The sequence below is a fragment of the Oncorhynchus masou genome, chromosome 24 (assembly GCF_036934945.1).
Source record: "Oncorhynchus masou masou isolate Uvic2021 chromosome 24, UVic_Omas_1.1, whole genome shotgun sequence".
NCBI classification, from domain to species: Eukaryota; Metazoa; Chordata; class Actinopteri; order Salmoniformes; family Salmonidae; genus Oncorhynchus; species Oncorhynchus masou.
In genome coordinates this window covers 103,341,714-103,363,373 of record NC_088235.1, presented here as the reverse complement: position 1 = coordinate 103,363,373, position 21,660 = coordinate 103,341,714, and the positions used below count along the sequence as shown (strand labels likewise).

The window sequence follows — 21,660 nt, the reverse complement described above, 5'->3', positions numbered from 1 at the left end:
CTTTCTCCCTCTCTCTCCCTTAATCTCCCTTCCCCTGTTCAGAAGAGCATGTATCACTTTCAAATTCATGACAATGAATAAGCTCTATCCTGGAAACTCTACATTAATTGGCCCTGGATTGAGTGTGTGATGTCTCATTCCACATGTTACCAATTTCAACCTCTTGGCTGTGCTCCAACATTGTGTATGCTGGAATCATTTCTTTAACCCACATCAACCTGCTCATGTCTTTGCTCATTTTTGCAATAATCAATTTTTCTGTAGTGAATTGGAACTGCTGATATTATTTTCTAAAATGATGAATTGATTGATACACACTTTTGCATGACCTGAAGTAGGCTAGCCTACTTTTACTCCAGCTTTGTTACAGCAATTAGAATAGGTTCTTATGTATGTCTGCTATGCTCGTATAGCCCACCCATATGGGAATTAATAAATTAACTTCAAACACCATAGATAGACCGCAATGCATCACGTTTTCCTTGGTGCGATCTGAACACTTTGGTTGCGCAAAGAACTGTGTATTTTCAACACAAGGTGGCGACACATCGAGCACTAATCAGAGCCAGATGGCTCGTGCGAGACGAGCCGCTCAGACAGACGTTTTGTGAGCGTGCGCTCAGAGCGGGAAAGAAGACAGTGGGACTCCGGCGGTCAGATAGAGGAGACAGGGAAAGAAGACAGTGGGACTCCGGCGGTCAGAGAGAGGAGACAGGGAAAGAAGACAGTGGGACTCCGGCGGTCAGAGAGAGGAGACAGGGAAAGAAGACAGTGGGACTCCGGCGGTCAGAGAGAGGAGACAGGGAAAGAAGACAGTGGGACTCCGGCGGTCAGAGAGAGGAGACAGGGAAAGAACACAGTGGGACTCCGGCGGTCAGAGAGAGGAGACAGGGAAAGAGAGAGAACTTCGTGCGTTCTACTACACACAGTCACAGGATAAGGACGAGTGCGTAGACAGTTATTATATACATTTTTGTATGTCTTCTTTTTAAATCAACGTTTGCACGTGAGATTACGGTTGTAGTGGGTGTAAAGGAACTAGAATAGCATCGGAGGAATGTATCCAGCCAGAGCAACAGTGACCCACCGTCCTCTGAGATGTCAGCTCCACATTATCCGAACCATCGTGCTACTCCTGGCTGTCCTAGAGATGACTGCGACACGTAAGAATGTGACTTTATTACAGTGTTACAATGTCATATTATCTGAAACACACGCAAATTTGAATGCCATGCATTTTCATATTTGATGCCATTCGTATGATGATACATAGGATATTGGTCACTAGCCGTTAGCCTATCGATTTATTCGATTGACGTGTCTCTGCAAAACATTTCCTTTCCTCATATTATTTGTCTGTCCCCCCCCCCCCGTTAATAAAACAAAATTCAGATGGTTATATGGTCATTCAATTCGTTGTTTTCTTGGACTTCAACATAGGCTACTTGGTTCCACATAATATCTTCATTGATCAAGTATTGTTTACCGCCAAGTCGTTTAAGATTTAAACAAAGCCAATTGAAACATTGATTTATAATCTCCAGTATATTGAAATACAAAAGGACTCTTCTTCTCCAGGCATGATGAAGAGGATAACTATCTCAGTCCCAGCTGGAGGTCCATTGTGAGTGTCGATCCATTTGTGATTTAAAGCAAACTCAGCAATACAATGCTGACTGATGCTGAGAGTAATGACGTTTTTCGAAAGGGAAGAAAATGTCTTTGTTGGAACAGACTCACTCCGTCAGAAATGTAAGGCTAATCACTGTAGTCAAATAAAAACAGTAGCCTAGCTAGACTTGTCGTGTGTCTGAAAGTATTGTCTTGCAACGTTGTCTTCTACAATCTCTATAGGCCTAGTACCTTGTCCTGCATACACTCACAGTGAGGAAGTTAATTAATATATCATGTTGTTTACATTTCTGTCACAACAGTTGTGATTTCAGGGACATAAAGTGACTTTATAGCTAATAATATCCTTTCACTAAGTCATCACAAAGCCAAACAATCACTCTCCTCCCCACACTTAACCTGTGAAAGGTTATAAACATCCTGTGGCTTTATATAAGCTTCATAACAGCTGTCTAGCGGAGGCAGGTGCCCAGATGGTGTCAAGTAGTTTCCATTAGGGCCCGGAAATTGCCAGGGACCTCACGATATAATACTATCACCGATACTTAGGTGCCGATATGATATGTATTGCGATTCTAACGATCCTCGTGATTCTATATGTGTTACTATTCAATACTGTGATTTTATTGTGGTTTGATGTTGTTCACCATATGTCTGCTGCAAAGGGACAAGAGAGCCAGGAGACTAAGAGTGTTGATCAGTCATGGAAATACAGGTGCTAAAAACAAATTGTCTCCCTATTTAAAAAATGCTGTTACAGCCAACTAATGCAAAAATAATATTGCAATATTGTCAATATGATACATTGTTTCCCCCAGGATTTTTTTCAGCAGAGGTGGCAAAGTTATTGTGGGGGGTGGGGGCATGTGGGCGTGGCCAATAGAGGCCCTCCTCTTGGCCACAGATTTAGCTGTTTTGAAGTTAATTTCCTGCAATTCTACACATGTTGACATGGGGCTGAGAGAAAATGTGCAGTTTTAAAGCTAATTTCCAGGGGTTATGCCTTGTTCTTATGCTATCTGAGTGACTCATTTTAGATTGTCCCCGTCTGTCTAGTTTTTATTTTGGTGGTTGTTAGTTCTCAAAGATGATCTTAGAAATACATAGCTCCATTATCCTTTCTAAATACTTTATATCAGGTTTTAGTAATTTTTAAAATTGAATTTAGTATTATTTTTACTCCCCTTTTTTGTATTATCCAATTGTTAGTAGTTACTGTCTTGTCTCATCGCTACAACTCCCATACGGGCTCGGGAGAGACGAAGGTCGAGAGTCATGCGTCCTCTGAAACACAACCCAACCAAGCCGCACTGCTTCTGTGCTTCGCCCAATGGACCTCCCGGTCAGGGCCGGCTGCGACAGAGCCTGGGCTCGAACCCAGGGTCTCTGGTGGCACAGCTAACACTGCGATGCAGTGCCGTAGACCACGTTTTAGTAATTTAAGTTTTCACTGAAAATGTTTTACTATCCCATTTTTTAATCATATTTTTTTTGGGTGGCAGCAACGATTTAGCAGCGGCGGCCGGCCGCTCTTAAATGAATATAGGGGAAACACTGCGATACGATGCAATATATTGTCAAAAATAATATCTGATATGTAACTATCGATTATATTTCCCCATCACTAGTTTCCACAGTTTAAAAGTTTGGAAGAGAGGTGCTGTCATTGGGCAATTTTGGTTTGCCCTCTTGTGAATTGAATAGGATTTTAGTTTGTTACCCAGTTTGTCTATGTGTTATTAATTGCCTGCTAGAGGATGTGTCTAGGTTTGTTTGGATTACACCAGTCCTCCCTATTGGATTGGTATATTATTTACAAAGGTAGGAGGAGGCAGTAAGGCCATATTCTGACATGCCACTGTCTTAGACTAGTGTCAGGAGCCAGGAATGGTAATCCAAGACACATGACTGGATGAGTTATGTGTTCATCAAATAGGATTTTATGATAGAACAGGAAAAGGGGGGGATCAAACCCTCGTAACCATTTCATATCTCCACTTCTTCAGCAGACTGGAAAAGGGGAGTGGAAAGAAACACATTCTCAATCTGCCAAGATACAGAGTCTCTTACATGTCATAATAGTCAGAGGGCCATCAATCATTTGGGTGGAACTGCCTCGGGTACAGATTTCAACAAGACAGAACTGTTGACACTAAAGGCACTTTGCCTCTGAAAAACCCTGTCTGGACTGCAGTCTCTGTCTCTAGCAGGAAGCCTCCTGTCCTCTTCCTCAGCTCTGATAGCTGAGCTCTTAGCCCCCTCTTCTCTCTCTCCTCCTAATGCATGGTACTGTAACTCAGCCATCCATCGCTGTATCTTTAAAAGCCTTCTCAGACGTTCAGGAATGTGAAGGAACTATATGTGTGAAACAGATGTAATGGTGGTAGTGTATGTACATGTGTGTATGTGTGTGGGGTGTGTGTGTGTGTGTGTGTGTGTGTGTGTGTATGTGTGTGTGTGTGGGCCTTCGCCTGCGTGTGTGTATGTGTGTGTGTTTTGTGACAGTTTTGGTCCAGTGTGAAGCATCTGGAAAGATAATGAAGTCACACACCTTCTATGAATCAGTCCTCAGTCATAAATCATACACTTCTCAGCTAGTCCCTTGTTACTTTCAAACAACAGTGTGTAAAACATGTCATGCATTAGCAATTACCTACTTACCTTTTGTTATTCACATCATACGTTTGCCAAGTTTATATGGCTGTATTGCTCAACATACACCATGTTTTGAAGATGATGTCTTGTCTTGGCTAATTGTTTAAGTGGTGGTTACTTACAGTAATAGATGGCTATACAATTCTTACTCAGTTATTATTTCGTGCAGTGTTACATTAAACGTATGGTCAGATATGAGAAGCAGAAATATGAACTTTAATGCACTATCAGGCATCCATTTTTAATTTAATTTGTGTCCCCTCCCCACTGGGCACTCACTGGGTGAATCAACGTTTTTTCTGCATCATTTCAATGAAATTACGTTGAACCAAGGTGGAATAGATGTTGAATTGACGTCTGTGCCCAGTGGGTCTCCTCAAGTTGTGGTTGTTGTGTGTTTGGGTTTGTAGTGTAACAACTGGCAGCAGCAGTAGAGCTACTGATTACTTTCATTACTGACTTCCGCTTGTGTTTCCCAGCGCAATGATATCATTAAATCAAATCAAATTGTATTTGTCACATGCGGCAAAAACAACAGGCTTGTAGATCTTACCATGAAATGCTTACTTATAAGCCCTTAACCTACAATGCTGTTCAAGAAATAGAGTTAAGAAAATATTTACTAAATTAACTAAAGACTGTAAAGAAAATGAGATCACAAGTGTTTCCTATCGATCTTTGATAGCATACCAGTGGCACTATTATTCCCATAGACTGGCAACCAGGTATGTTAGGCTACTACTGAAAATACTATCCAGTAGCCTAATTTAGCGAAGGAAAAAAAATCCCAAAATCTTTGTAAAATGTGGGTGGTTTTGCAAAATAACCCAGAGGTTTGTTTCTTAGATATTAGATTGTGATAAATAGGTTCTGTAAATTGCAATAGATTGCAGTTTTACTGTAAGTTATTCCTTCTTACAACCGCATGATATTTTCATCGTAAAGCCTTCTAAGAAACAACCCCCACAGTAAGCTACGCCTAGTGTTTTTCTGGTTGGGAGTCTTGACTCTTGGGAGACTATGATTCATTGAGGCTAAACATTGTTCACTCTCATGTCATATCCTCATTTGGTCTCTGCTCTCTCTGGGCTAGAGAGAGGGTTTGATCAAGTTTCTCTCCTTTCCTGCAATTACTGTCTGACTGCACTGCACAGCGGAGGTGAGGTCATGGCAGAGAGAACATCTCCTCTGGATATCTATGGACTCAAAGAGTGGTTGGCTTTTTGCTGTAGATTAAGAAGCATCCTCTTGGACATATTCTTTAGAGCTCGTAGTGGAGCTAAGGGCCTAACTTCCTTTACTTGTGTCAACAATTAGCCTAAATAATCAGTTCTTTGATAGAAGAACGACACTCATTATTTAAGTAAAGTGTGCATCAATGCACCTCATGGGTTGTGTAGGCTATGCACTAATGTAGGTATTAGGAAATGCCTTGTAGTAAAAAGAGATATACATTTTGACTTTTTAAATTACAATTTTCCTAGCTTAGTAGCATTTATCCAGGTTAATACGTGGGGACCATGCTATATTTATTTTCACAGGAGTGGGAATAAAACATTACTTTTTAAATTCAGCTGTACATGTGTCAGTGTAAATCTCTAAAACCTGTTTGCATTGCTTTAAGGACTTATGGAACCCCGTCGCATGCAGACTGGTAAATCTCTCACCGCCCACAAGTAGGCCTTTGTACATTGCCACGCTGTCTTAGCACTGATAAATATCCAATCTTAGCGGGCTTTAAAAAAATAAATAAATAAATGCTGCTTATCAGTCAACAGAGGATTGTGACAGGCAGTGTCAAATTTCTCTCCATGAAGAAAGGCTTTTATTCAGAATTTCCCACAGCATCATATCCATCTTGGAACATTTCACCCATAAATGCTTCCCCAGAGCAGAGGAGAGGAGAGCGGAGGAGAGCAAAGGAGAGGAGAGCAGAGGAGGGGAGAGTAGAGGGGAGAGGAGAGGAGTGGAGAGCAGAGGAGAGAGGAGGAGAGCAGTAGAGAGCAGAGGGGAGGAGAGGAGAGCAGAGGAGAGGAGAGGATAGCGGAGTAGAGAAAAGAGGAGAGGAGCGCAGAAGAGAGCAGTAGAGAGCAGAGGGGAGGAGAGGAGAGCGGAGGAGGGTAGAGACACAGCAGAGGAGAGCCAGAACAGAGCAGAGGAGAGGAGAGAGCAGCGGTGTTGGTGACTGGTGATGGGGTTAATGTTGAACCACACATTGGCCTTGGCTGGCTGGCTGGCTGGCTCATATATCTGATAAACGGTCTGTCTGAGGAAAGGTAGCCAGGCCCCTCACTGCCACCCATGACATCAGGGCTTTGGATGGGGAAGCCTTGGCACTTGGCAGGCACCCGCTGCGCCACTCCTAGCCGTTAAACTAAAATCATACCAGGATCACTCTCCTTCTGTCTCACCCCCCGCCCCTCAATTCAATTTCAATTTAAGGGCTTTGTTGGCATGGGAAACATGTTAACATTGCCAAAGCAAGTGAAGTAGATAATATACAAAAGTGAAATAAACATATAAAATGTACAGTGTAAACTCATAGAAGTTCCAAAGGAATAAAGAGAATAAAGCCTCTTTCTTTCTCCCCCCCCCTCTCTCTCTCTCTCTCTCTCTCTCTCTCTCTCTCTCTCTCTCTCTCTCTCTCTCTCTCTCTCTCTCCCATCCCATCTTTCCCCCCCTCTCTCTTTCTCTCTCTCTCCCTCTCTCTCTCTCTCCCCTCTCTCTCTCTCTCTCTCCCATCCCATCTTTCTCCCCCTCTCTCTCTCTCTCTCTCTCTCCCTCTCTCTCTCTCTCTCTCCCATCCCATCTTTCCCCCCCTCTCTCTTTCTCTCTCTCTCTCTCTCTCTCTCTCTCTCTCTCTCTCTCCCATCCCATCTCTCTCTCCCTCTCTCTCTATATATATATATTTATGTATTTTAAATGATTTTTCTTCTTTCCAAACTCATCCCAAGATTTCTATTTCTCTTTTCTTTCTCTTTCAAATCAAATCAAAGTTTATTTGACACGTGCGCCGAATACAACAGGTGTAGACCTTACAGTGAAATGCTTACTTACAGGCTCTAACCAATAGTGCAAAAAAGGTATTAGGTGAACAATAGGAATCTAAAGAAATAAAAACAACAGTAAAAATACAGTGAAAAATAACAGTAGCGAGGCTATAACAGCAGCAAGGCTATATACAGACACCAGTTAGTTGGGCTGATTGAGGTGGTATGTACATGTAGATATGGTTAAAGTGACTATGCATATATAATGAACAGAGTATCAGTAGGGTAAAAGAAGGGTTGGTGGGTGGTGGGACACAATGCAGATAGCCCGGTTAGCCAATGTGCGGGAACACTGGTTGGTCGGGCCAATTGAGGTAGGATGTACATGAATGTATAGTTAAAGTGACTATGCATGTATGATGAACAGAGAGTAGCAGCAGAGTAAAAAGAGGGGTTGGGGAGGGGCACACAATGCAAATAGTCCGGGTAGCCATTTTATTACCTGTTCAGGAGTCTTATGGCTTGGGGGTAAAAATTGTTGAGAAGCCTTTTTGTCCTAGACTTGGCACTCCGTTATCGCTTGCATTGCGGTAGCAGAGAGAACAGTCTATGACTGGGGTGGCTGGGGTCTTTGACAATTTTTAAGGCCTTCCTCTGACACCGCCTGGTGTAGAGGTCCTGGATGGCAGGCAGCTTAGCACCAGTGATGTGCTGGGCCGTACGCACTACCCTCTGTAGTGCCTTGCGGTCGGAGGCCGAGCAATTGCCGTACTAGGCAGTGATGCAACCAGTCAGGATGCTCTCGATGTTGCAGCTGTAGAACCTTTTGAGGATCTCAGGACCCATGCCAAATCTTTTTAGTTTCCTGAGGGGGAATAGGCTTTGTCGTGTCCTCTTCATGAGTATCTTGGTGCGTTTGGACCATTCTAGTTTGTTGGTGACGTGGACACCAAGGAACTTGAAGCTCTCAATCTGCTCCACTACAGCCCTGTCGATGAGAATGGGGACGTGCTCGGTCCTCCTTTTCCTGTAGTCCACAATAATCTCCTTAGTCTTTGTTACGCTGAGGGATAGGTTGTTATTCTGGAACCACCCGGCCAGGTCTCTGACCTCCTCCCTATAGGCTGTCTCTGCGTTGTCGGTGATCAGGCCTACCACTGTTGTGTCTTCTGCAAACTTAATGATGGTGTTGGAGTCGTGCCTGGCCATGCAGTCGTGGGTGAACAGGGAGTACAGGAGGGGACTGAGCACGCACCCCTGGGGAGCTCCAGTGTTGAGGATCTGCGTGGCAGATGTGTTGATACCTACCCTCACCACGTGGGGGCGGCCCATCAGGAAGTCCAGGATCCAGTTGCAGAGGCAGGTCTTTAGTCCAAGGATCCTTAGCTTAGTGATGAGCTTTGAGGGTACTATGGTGTTGAACGCTGAGCTGTAGTCAATGAATAGCATTCTCACATAGGTGTTCCTTTTGTCCAGGTCGGAAAGGGCAGTGTAGAGTGCAATAGAGATTGCATCATCTGTAGATCTGTTTGAGCGGTATGGCAGGCTGCCTTCGTGTTCTTGGGCACAGGGACTATGGTGGTCTGCTTGAAACATGTTGGTATTACAGACTCAAACACACCTGCCAGTTGGTCAGCACATGCCTGGAGCACACGTCCTGGTAATCCGTCTGGCCCCGCAGCCTTGTGAATGTTGACCTGTTTAAAGGTCTAACTCACGTCTGCTACGGACAGCGTGATCACACAGTCGTCCGGAACAGCTGATGCTCTCATGCATGCCTCAGTGTTGCTTGCCTCGAAGCGAGCATAGAAGTAATTTACCTCGTCTGGTAGGCTCGTGTCACTGGGCAGCTCGCGGCTGTGCTTCCCTTTGTAGTCTGTAATAGTTTGCAAGCCCTGCCACATAAGACGAGCATCAGAGCCGATGTAGTATGATTCAATCTTAGCCCTGTATTGATGCTTTGCCTGTGTGATGGTTCGTAGCAGGGCATAGCATGATTTCTTATACGTTTCCGGGTTAGAGTCCTGCACGTTGAAAGCGGCAACTCTACCCTTTAGCTCAGTGCAAATGTTGCCTATAATCCATGGCTTCTGGTTGGGGTATGTACGTACAGTCTCTGTGGGGACGACGTCCTCGATGCACTTATTGATAAAGCCAGTGACTCAATGTCATCGGAAGAATCCCGGAACATGTTCGAGTCTGTGATAGCAAAACAGACCTGTAGTTTAGCATCTGCTTCATCTGACCACTTTTCTTTATAAACCGAGTCACTGGTGCTTCCTGCTTTAATTTTTGCTTGTAAGCAGGAATCAGGAGGATAGAGTTGTGGTCGGATTTACCAAATGGAGGGCGAGGGAGAGCTTTGTACGTGTCTCTGTGTGTTGAGTACAGGTGATCTAGAATTGTTTCCCCTCTGGTTGCACATTTGACATGTTGATAGAAATTAGGTAGAATTGATTTAAGTTTCCCTGCATTAAAGTCTCCGACCACTAGGAGTGCTGCCTTTGGATGAGTGGTGTCCTGTTTGCTTATTTCCTTATACAGCTGACTGAATGTGGTCTTAGTGCCAGCATCTGTCTGTGGTGGTTAATAAACAGCCACAAAAAGTATAGCTGAAAATTCCCTAGGCAAGTAGTGTGTCCTGCAATTTATCACAATATCCTCTACTTCAGGCAAGCAAAATCTGGAGAGTTCCTTAGATTTCGTGCACCAGCTTTTGTTTACAAATATGCACAGACCGCCCATGTCTTACCGGAGTGTGCTGTTCTATCCTCCCTGTGAGCGTATATCCTGCTAGCTGAATATCCATGTCGTCATTCAGCCACGATTCTGTGAAACATAGGATATTACAGTTTTTTATGTCCGTTGCTAGGATATTCGTGATCATACCTCATCTAATTTATTGTCCAATGACTGCATTTTGGTGAGTAATATTGACTGTAACGGCAGCTTTCCCACTCGCCTTCGGCAGATCCTAACGAGGCGTCCCGCTCGGTGTCCTCTGTGCCTGCATCTTTCCACTTGCATATAATTGGGATGTTGGCCTTGTCGGATGTTTGGAGTATGTCCTGTGCGTCCTGCTTACTGAAGAAAAAACCTTTGTCTAATCCGAGGTGAGTGATCGCTGTCCTGATATCCAGAAGCTCAAAAACCCCACATAATAGCACAATTGGCTGGGAGCACGTGAAACTGCTGCCATTTCTTCCGGTGCCATTTTGCCATCACTCCATCTTTCTCTTTTTGTCTTTAATTTCTGTCCCTCTCCTTCATGGTGTAGCAGCCCTACTGTACCTGACTCGTGTAGTACTGTACCTGACTCGTGTAGTACTGTACCTGACTCGTGTAGTACTGTACCTGACTCGTGTAGTACTGTACCTGACTCGTGTAGTACTGTACCTGACTCGTGTAGTACTGTACCTGACTCGTGTAGTACTGTACCTGACTCGTGTAGTACTGTACCTGACTCGTGTAGTACTGTACCTGACTCGTGTAGTACTGTACCTGACTCGTGTAGTACTGTACCTGACTCGTGTAGTACTGTACCTGACTCATGTAGTACTGTACCTGACTCATGTAGTACTGTACCTGACTCTTGTAGTGTTCAGTTTGGCCATGGATCCACGCTTGGCTGCTGTTATCTGAGTTGACTGACAGGCTGTTCTTGGCATGGCTGTGTGTGTTTACTCACTGAGTTCTGAGTGAGAGGAAAAAGGCAGAAAGGAATGGTTGTTCAGCGACAGCTTTGGGCTTTCCCAATCCAGCTCCTGTTCTGTTCTCTCCCCTACCTCAGACCTTCTGCTGGGGGCTGTGAAAACCACTGAACCATCAGTTTATTCCCATGAATTAGAAATGTGTTACAAGGCATCACTTTATATTGATTAATAACATATACTGTATCAAACCACAAAGGTTTCACACCATGGTAGAATCCTGTTTTTGTCATTTGTCATGATTCTGTGTTAATGTTCTCGATTTATGCTGATAGGTCATGTTTATTTCCCTCTTGACAGCTCTTACTCTCTCTCTTTATTTCTGTTTCCCTTTGAATTTCTATTTATCTCGCTCTCTTTCTCCCCCATCTCTCTCTCTCTCTCTCTCTCTCTCTCTCTCACATGTTGAGTCGAGGTAGCACTCTCCTCTCTACAGGTGTTTCTGATGAGAATAGCGTCTGTCAAACTAACTTCCCATGAACACTCTGTGCTAAAACAGGCCAGTTTGGATTGCAGGAAATTTAATTTTACGGGCGTCTAATGATTTGTGTTCGTTACGGAGCTATGTTAGGGAAACGTTTCCTTATTTACCATGTTTCCTTATTGCCACCGTCTCTGTGAGCAGAGGGGAGACATAGGGGTACGAGGGCAAAGTTGATTTGGAGGTACACTGTACTATACCTTTTTTGGTGCTTTTTTGTTCTATATAAAGTTAATATCCTGACATGACAAAGTAGATTCAAGACTTAAAATGTGAAGCCAACTTTGCAGACTGTGTGTGTCTGAGTGTGTCTATGTCCCTGTGTGTGTCTCTCTCTCCTAGCCCTAGATGTATGGCTGTCTGGGTTCATTGCGAGGCTAGAGTCTAAACATGCATGACCCTGCTTGGCCTCCACATTAAGCTGTTTAGGAATTCTCCACCTCTATCCACCCTGTTTGTTTAACATACAAAAGTGTGTTTAACTCTCCTTCTTTATTGGTTGGTAATTACTATCAGTAGCCATAGAAACTATAATCCCGTTGTAGTCTGAAGTCTAGGAATTCTCCTCTCTTTGAAGATTAGTTATTTTAAAGAGGGTTAGGTCTAAGCCAGTGGTTGAACAAGCCGACTCTGGACACCGAATGCACCATGTACTTTATGCTTTTGCCGATCTGTGAGACATTTATAACGGGATTGGGAAAGTCTAGGCCGTTCTTATCCCACTGTTTTGGAATGATAATTGATGCTTGGTCAATTTGTTTTGCTTCCGTGCATCAAAGGAGGGATGACCAATGTTGCGTCATGAGTAATCCGCCTCTGTCTTGGGACACCTGGAAGAGTTTGTGTAGTTTGAGAAAGATGAAAGAGGATGTTTCTTCTCTGCTGTAGACTCTTAACCCATCAAATGAGCATTGATTGGAAGAAGTCAGTTGAATAATTGGTTGTAAAACAAATATAGAGTATTACTTTACTGACTGAGTCCCTTTGGAAGAGAGGAAGGGAAGGGGAAAATGGCGGTAAGAGAGAACACAGGAGACCAGTGATAGCCGGGCAGTGGCACACATTTCAGAATATGTTTCAAATAAACGCCGGATCTAAATTAATTGTTTACGAGGTTACCATGAATTACCATGAATTGTTTACGAGTTTTAATGTTTGATATGTTACATTAAATAATTAAGTAATATGACTCAAAAAAATATGGTAATCATCCATTTTTATTACAGGTTGACCGATTAATCAGCGTGGGCGACTAATTAGGGCTGATTTCAAGTTTTTATAACACTCGGTAATTAGCATTTTTGGACGCCGATTACATTGCACTCCACGAGTAGACTGCGTGGCAGGCTGACCACCTGTTATGCGAGTGCAGCAATGAGCCAAGGTAAGTTGCTAGCTAGCATTAAACTTATCTGATCAAAAACAATCAATCTTAACATAATCACTAGTTAATGATATTACTGGTTTAACTAGCTTGTCCTGCGTTGCAAATAATCAATGTGGTGCCTGTTAATTTATCATCGAATCACAGCCTACTTCACCAAACGGTGGATGATTTAACAAGCGCATTCGTGAAAAAAGCACTGTCGTTGCACCAATGTACCTAACTATAAATATCAATGCCTTTCTTAAAATCAATACACAAGTATATATTTTTTTACCTGCATATTTAGTTGAAAGAAATTCATGTTAGCAGGCAATATTAACTAGGGAAATTGTGTCACGTCTCTTGCGTTCTGTGCAAGCAGAGTCAGGGTATATTTAGCAGTTTGGGCCGCCTGGCTCGTTGCGAGCTGTGTGAAGACCATTTCTTCCTGACAAAGACCGTAATTAATTTCCCAGAATTTTACATAATTATGACATAGCATTGAAGGTTGTGCAATGTAACAGCAATATTTAGACTTAGGGGTGCCACCCGTTCGATAAAATACGGAACGGTTCCGAAAACGTTTTGTTTTCTAAATTATAGTTTACGTATTTGACAATATTAATGACCTAAGGCTCGTATTTCTGTGTGTTTATTATATTAGAATTAAGTCTATGATTTGATATTTGATAGAGCAGTCTGCCTGAGCGGTGGTAGGCAGCAGCAGGCTCGTAAGCATTCATTCAAACAGCACTTTCCTGCGTTTGCCATCAGCTCTTCGCGATGCTTGAAGCATTGAGCTGTTTATGACTTCAAGCCTATCAACTCCCGAGATTAGACTGGCAATACTATAGTGCCTATAAGAACATCCAATAGTCAAAGTTATATGAAATACAAATGGTATAGAGAGAAATAGTCCTATAATTCATATAATAACTACAACCTAAAACTTCTTAACTGGGAATATTGAAGACTCATGTTAAAAGGAACCACCAGCTTTCATATGTTCTCCTGTTCTGAGCAAGGAACTTAAACGTTAGCTTTTTTACATGGCACATAATGCACTTTTACTTTCTTCTCCAACACTGTGTTTTTGCATTATTTAAACCAAATTGAACATGTTTCATTATTTATTTGAGACTAAATTAATTTTATTGATGTATTATATTAAGTTAAAATAAAAGTGTTCATTAATTATTGTTGTAATTTTCATTATTACAAAATATATCTAAAAATCGTCTGATTAATCGGTATCGGCTTTTTTTGGTCCTCCAATAATCGTTATCGGCATCGAAAAATCACAATCGGTCGACCTCTAGTTTTTATCGCTAGTAAGAAACTGCTAGCCATTAGCTGCTAACGGCTAGCTACAGTAACTGGCAAGCACAAAACAATCAACAACTTTGTGAGTACAGATCCCTAGAAATCGATCAATTGCCCTCGAAAGTAAGGGTTAGGGTTAGACAAACGAAATGTAACACAGTGTATAAATGATAACACGTTAGTGCAGGAAATGATGACATTGATTAAAATGTTGGAAGTGAATGCAGGAGTTAAACAATTAACTTTGCAAATGAGCAAAAGTTGTGTGTATTAAGGAAATAGACGCCTGGCTCAAATAGAAGCCTGTCTCTAATAAGCGCCTGTTGTGTTCAGGGATCTAAGCAATTAAACTCCCAGGCTATTAATTGAAGTTTTACAGTAAGTGAATTGCAAATAAGAAGTGGTTTTCAAACATCAAATATATGATGGATTCAAACTCACAGCCTCCGTGCTGCATTCAGACAGACATGAGCAGGACACAACCTGTTTGTATAGGCTCAGCCATCGTCACATTGTTCCCATCAGTGGCTAACAATTAGACAGCAGTCCCTGTTTGCTCAGCCACTACATTCAGAAGCAAGGGGCTTGTGGAGCTCTAACTACTGATTGAGTGGGTTGTAGACTGACTGGGGTGGCATGGCATTTTGAGCCTGCCTGTGTATGTAGCAGGAGTCTCCACTTGGCTAGAGCAGACAAGGGTCATCCAAAATTCTGGCCCACGAAGACTCTGCCCAAGTATGTGCTGACAGATGGGAACCAATGCTGATATACAGTGTAGGGCCAGGACAGGGCTGGAACAGACTGGGACCAGGCTGAGATCCAAGCCTACTAACAGAGAGAAGACTTAGGGAGTTAGAGCTCTCTCTGAAAACGCCCTCAAACCTGGGAAAGAGATCTCACCCACCTCAATGTCCCCTGCGTAGTCACAAAGGCTTTACAAAGGATGGAAGCTCTTCCAACTTGATGTGCTAACCAGTGAGTGAACATTTTGAAGGGGAGCCCTGATTTCACCATTTGTCTGTCCATTCTCAAAGATTTTTTACTTGAGACGAGATCCACTGGATGTGTTAACCAGAATACAGTATACTGGCTGGATGTGTTAACCAGAATACAGTGTCTGAATGCTAATGGAAGGGTATGGACTGGTCATAGAATCTGACTTATATTGGATCCTTTGGTTTGGAGGTTCTGGATTGTGAGTAGACAGACTTGAGTACCCACAATCAGAGTACCCACAATCAGAGTACTCACACTCTGAGTACCGACAATCTGAGTACCCACAATCTAAGTACCCGCATTCTGAGTACCCACAATCTGAGTATCCACAATCAGAGTACCCACAATCTGAGTGGCATGTGTTTGTGAGGGAGTGCGTGTGTGTTTGTGTGTGTGCAAGCGGGAGGTCGTGCCTGTGTGTGTATATGTGAGCCAAACCAGTGTATGATAAGTACACCCTATAGTTCAGAAGAGCTCTCTCCCTCCCATATAGATGAAGGATGTAACAGGGACTCTGTGTTTACCCCCTGCCGGAGGAAAGGAATCTCCGCTCGGCGAGGCCGGTCCGGGAACGCTTCAGATCCACCAGGAATTCATACAGTTATCCTGCAATGGCCTCCACGGAATCTCTCAGAGGTTGATACAAATCTGTTTAGGCGAAAATTGAGTTTTCCCATTGGAGCGGCCTTTTTTATATTTCCACTTGAACAGTTATTTAATTTCCCGTTGGATGTTTATCAAGCCTGGCACCAGGATTTTGGAGATGGCCCAAGTTCAGGTTCACTTATTGATGCCTCTCTACCCCCGGTGCTGAGGCTTCTCTCTCTGAGCACATTGATTTCAGTAGTGTCTCTGAGTTTCAGAGAGAGAGAGACAGAGAGACAGAGAGAGAGAGAGGCAGGCCAGGCAGGCCAGGCAGGCCAGGCAGGGCAGGGCAGGGCAGGGCAGGCAGGCAGGCTTGCTTGCTTGCTTTTTCTTGAACCTTTATTTAACTTGGCAAGTCAGTTATGAACAAAGGCAGCGCACAATTGTCACAGCTTTGTTCGGGTTTGGCAGGTGTAGGCCATCATTGTAAATAATAATTTGTTCTTAAAACTGACTTGCCTAGTTAAATAAAGGTTAAATAAAAAGGGAGAAGGGATGCAGACTTGCCAACACGCATGCATTTTGCGTACCAACTACGCAATTATCTGTCCATGTACGCAGGTATGAGATCCGAGTTAAAAGCACGCAGAAATGAATAGGGCCCAATTTAAAAAAACAACAACAACATTTTAATAAAAAATAAATCCACTGAGTAAATCTGACATCCCGATTCTCGAGCTGCAACACACAGACATGTACGGAAATTGTCAACGGACATGGATATTAATACATAATTATTCAAAGTAGATACCCGGTGTCTGCCCGTCCTGCTGTTTACTGTGATGCAGAGTTTGCCGACAGTCAGCCGTACGTAAAAACATGGACAAATTCCCTTTCGACTCCGTGTGTTGTGGAAAGGTAAACACTAATTGTTTCAAGGTAATGTTAGCGAACATAAGATGGACATTCAGTGGGCTCTAAAGTGCCAGCAGTTGACTCGCATTTGCTAGTGGAAGAAATGAAATGCAAATACGAAAAATAACTGGTCGCACTTGTGCGAGTGTGATATATATTTAATTATGCGTCCCATTACTTGTATTTTCCACGTAACATTACGAGAATCACGCAACCTGATAGACTGTAACTGTAATTATGATCCACGTCACAAAAAGCATTACCAAAGTATCAAAAATAAATATAAACATCTTGGCATTAAATGGGGTCGGGAGTTTAGAAGTATTAGAAGTATTAGCTTCTATTAGCTATAGAGGCAATGCTTCTAAAATGCCGTTGCACTAGATTTTATATTTGATCAATTTCTAAAATCTGAAAGTATGTATGCGCTGCAAATAAATCCAATAGGCACCTTTACATAGGCTGAAACACTGGACTCTTCTAGCGAACAGCGTTCAGATTCCCCTTGCGGTAGCCTACTTAAGCTTTGTGTAGCCAGTTTGCGGTTTTTGTTTTTATGTTTTCAAATGAATTTTGCTTTTACGGTTGATTAGGAACCGTGTCTAAAAAGCCAATACTTGTGAGCTGGCCCTAATGATTTGCTCTGTTTGAGAGGTGACACGCGTTCCTCTGCTATAGAGACTAAACTTGGGGGCATGTGCTAAGAAAAACTTGATTTAGTACAATTCTATAATTGCGATCAGACTCCAATTTGCTGCGCGCGTCTGGTACTCTAAAAAGTTGGACAGGGTTGGCAGGTCTGGGATAGGGAGAAGGGGAAGAGGTAGGTTAGAAGGGAGAAGGAAATTGAGAGAGCAATGTCAACGATGACTGAATGTATTCTCTATCCCACTGGTTTGGTTTCACCCAACTGCCTAATAGTTTTCTAAAGCATGAGAGACCGTTTACATGTACAGTAAGAGGGAAAGACTCGGAGTAAAGATACTGGTGAGCTAGTTAAATAAAGAGGCGGGGTAAAGATTCTGATGAGCCAGTGAAATAAAGAGGCGGGATATAGATGCTGATGAGCCAGTGAAATAAAGAGGCGGGGTAAAGATTCTGATGAGCCAGTGAAATAAAGAGGCGGAGTAAAGATACTGATGAGCCAGTGAAATAAAGAGGCGGGATATAGATACTGATGAGCCAGTGAAATAAAGAGGCGGGATATAGTTACTGATGAGCCAGTGAAATGAAGAGGCGGGATATAGATGCTGATGAGCCAGTGAAATAAAGAGGCGGGATATAGATACTGATGAGCCAGTGAAATAAAGAGGCGGGATATAGAAACTGATGAGCCAGTGAAATAAAGAGGCGGGATATAGATACTGATGAGCCAGTGAAATAAAGAGGCGGGATATAGTTACTGATGAGCCAGTGAAATGAAGAGGCGGGATATAGATGCTGATGAGCCAGTGAAATAAAGAGGCGGGATATAGATGCTGATGAGCCAGTGAAATAAAGAGGCGGGATATAGATACTGATGAGCCAGTGAAATAAAGAGGCGGGATATAGTTACTGATGAGCCAGTGAAATGAAGAGGCGGGATATAGATGCTGATGAGCCAGTGAAATAAAGAGGCGGGATATAGATGCTGATGAGCCAGTGAAATAAAGAGGCGGGATATAGATACTGATGAGCCAGTGAAATGAAGAGGCGGGATATAGATACTGATGAGCCAGTTAAATAAAGAGGCGGGATATAGATGCTGATAAGCCAGTGAAATAAAGAGGCGGGGTAAAGATTCTGATGAGCCAGTGAAATAAAGAGGCGGGATATAGATACTCATGAGCCAGTTAAATAAAGTGGTGAGAAATAGATACTGATGAGCCAGTGAAATGAAGAGGCTTGATATAGATACTGATGAGCCAGTGAAATAAAGAGGTGGAGTAAAGATGCTGATGAGCCAGTGAAATAAAGAGGTGGAGTAAAGATACTGATGAGCCAGTGAAATAAAGAGGCGGGATAAACATACTGATGAGCCAGTTAAATGAAGAGGCGGGGTAAAGATGCTGATGAGCCAGTGAAATAAAGAGGCGGGATATAGCTACTGATGAGCCAGTGAAATAAAGAGGCGGGATATAGATACTGATGAGCCAGTGAAATAAAGAGGCGGGATATAGTTACTGATGAGCCAGTGAAATGAAGAGGCGGGATATAGATGCTGATGAGCCAGTGAAATAAAGAGGCGGGGTAAAGATGCTGATGAGCCAGTGAAATAAAGAGGCGGGGATAAACATACTGATGAGCCAGTTAAATAAAGAGGCGGGGTAAAGATGCTGATGAGTCAGTGACATAAAGAGGCGGGGTAAACATACTGATGAGCCAGTGAAATAAAGAGGCGGGGTAAAGATGCTGATGAGCCAGTGAAATAAAGAGGCGGGGTAAAGATGCTGATGAGTCAGTGACATAAAGAGGCGGGGTAAACATACTGATGAGCCAGTGAAATAAAGAGGCGGGGTAAAGATGCTGATGAGCCAGTGAAATAAAGAGGCGGGGTAAAGATGCTGATGAGTCAGTGACATAAAGAGGCGGGGTAAACATACTGATGAGCCAGTGAAATAAAGAGGCGGGATATAGATGCTGATGATGCTGATGAGTCAGTGACATAAAGAGGCGGGATATAGATACTGATGAGCCAGTTAAATAAAGAGGCGGAGTAAAGATGCTGATGAGTCAGTTAAATAAAGAGGCCTGATATAGATACTGATGAGCCAGTGAAATAAAGAGGTGGAGTAAAGATGCTGATGAGCCAGTGAAATAAAGAGGCGGGGTAAACATACTGATGAGCCAGTTAAATAAAGAGGTGGAGTAAAGATGCTGATGAGCCAGTTAAATAAAGAGGCGGAGTAAAGATACTGATGAGCCAGTTAAATAAAGAGGCGGAGTAAAGATGCTGATGAGTCAGTTAAATAAAGAGGCATATGTCTAAATGTCCTCACACGAGCAGATGACTGACAGTAGGCTTAAAACAACTCTGCTATACTCACACCAATCTCCTGAGAAGGAGCAAAAGAGAGAACATTTAGAAGGGTTGGAGAGGAAGATGAGGAGTGGAGAGATGATGGTATGGGAGGGGGGGGGGGTCTGGCTGTCTGTCTGAATTCTCCCATCCCAGCAGAAGTCAATGATCTCCTCTTCAGAGAGGCCTAAAGAGGCTTAGACCCACCTGATGCCAGGAGCTGTTTGTTTAACCTCTGCGTGGCTGCAGCACTAAGCTTAAGCACAGTAATGTTTTACCTCTACACATGCAGCATCATTAAGCTCCACTACACAAATTCTTTACCTCCATATCAGTCTTTCCATAGTTTAATTGGCCCCAAATCCCCCAAAACCAAGCATAAATGGTCCTATCCTTAGAGCAAGTATTTACCTCCACACTACCTGCTGTCTTCTGCACACTACATACACCCTAGAATTAATTTTATAGACTCCAGCAATACGGCACACTATTAATTCAGCTGCTGTCTGTCATTGAGCACCGAGCAGTCCAGTTCAGTAACTCCACAGACCTAGATACAGGTCTTTCCATTACACTATCATAATATAATAGGAGTCTGGTTATTTATTGTCCTTTCAGCAAGATTAACAGTTGTTTATATTCATACTGCGTGTTTTGGATAACAATGTTCAGTAATAGTGCTGTCTGGGAGATATACACCCTCAGGGCCAAACTATAGTTCCACTGTGTAACAGAGAGAGAGAGAGAGAGAGAGAGAGAGAGAGAGAGAACCCTGTCCCCGCTGCCCTGTTATGGTCATAGGGGATTATTATTTCTGACATGCACCGCTGGCCCACTGATTTGGTTTGGCCGCCCAGGCTGGCCCGGTGCGGCCCACCGAGCGGAGCAGAACGCAGTAACATTGACTGGTTATGATTCATGACTGTTTGAGAGGCGAGTCCAAACACTGCACCCATCAAAACAAGTCTGCTGTTATTGTTTGCCTTTGGTTCTGTGTGTGTGTGTGTGTTACAGAGACATGTGTGTTTGTGAGAGCTTCGCAGGCGATGTCACTTGTCTGTCTGTCAGGATGTCTGTTTCTGTTTCCATTCCTGGAACATTCTGTCATTCTGGAATAATTTCTGTTATAGAATTAGATTTGATTGTGTGTGTTGATTTCCCCCTGGTGCAGGTTCTGTCATAGCCGTTATCTTGGTTGTGGTTTGGTCTCTGGCCAGTCACAGTGACCTGCTGTCTGTCCTCTCAATGCCCTCTGCTTGTATTAGTTATTCATTAGTTAGTAATTAGTCAATTACCTGTTAAACTGGATTTAGAGAAAGAGGTGTGTGTAGGAGGTCTGTATCAGCACACATGAGACCGTGTCTGTGTGTCTTACTCCTCTGCTACAAACAACAAATTATTCACCATTGTCACACCCTGACCTTAGTATTCTTTGTTTTCCTTGTTATTTTGGTTAGGTCAGGGTGTGACATGGGTGATGTATGTGTTTTTTATCTTGTCTAGGGATTTTGAATGTTTATGGGGCTGTTTCCTGGCTAGGTAAATTGTATGTCTATGGTTGCCTAGATTGGTTCTCAATTAGAGGCAGCTGTCTATCGTTGTCTCTGATTGGGAACCGTATTTAGGCAGCCATATTCTGTGGGTATTTTGTGGGTGATTGTCTATGTCAGTTGTTTGTGTCAACACAGTTCTTATTATAGATTCACGGTGGTTATTCGTTTATTGTTTTTGTATTCAGTGTTCAGTGCTTTCTTTAATTAAAACATCATCATGAACACATACCACGCTGCATTTTGGTCTGCTTCTTACGACGATCGTGACAACCCCTCCTCATTAATACAACTGTAATGCCACACACCTATACCCCCCCCACACACATTCTCCCTCCCCCACACAGACACGAGCACCACTCCTCGGAAGGTTGAGTAAATTGATGGTTGCCCTGTGACCGGTGAGTGCTATGGTGATTTAAATGAATTATGTTCAGAGTTAACGGCCCAACATATTGG

The 21,660-nt window shown here is 43.1% G+C and overlaps 1 protein-coding gene across 1 annotated transcript in view; it reads left to right on the top strand.

The window, feature by feature from the left end:
- Positions 1-613: 613 nt before the first annotated feature.
- Positions 614-21,660, top strand: part of ror1 (receptor tyrosine kinase-like orphan receptor 1) — a 324,788-nt gene continuing 303,741 nt past the window's right edge. The window contains exon 1 of the mRNA XM_064932991.1: positions 614-1,163. Coding sequence (XP_064789063.1) covers positions 1,058-1,163 — 106 coding nt within the window. The 5' untranslated portion in view covers positions 614-1,057. The remainder of the gene's footprint in view (positions 1,164-21,660) is intronic.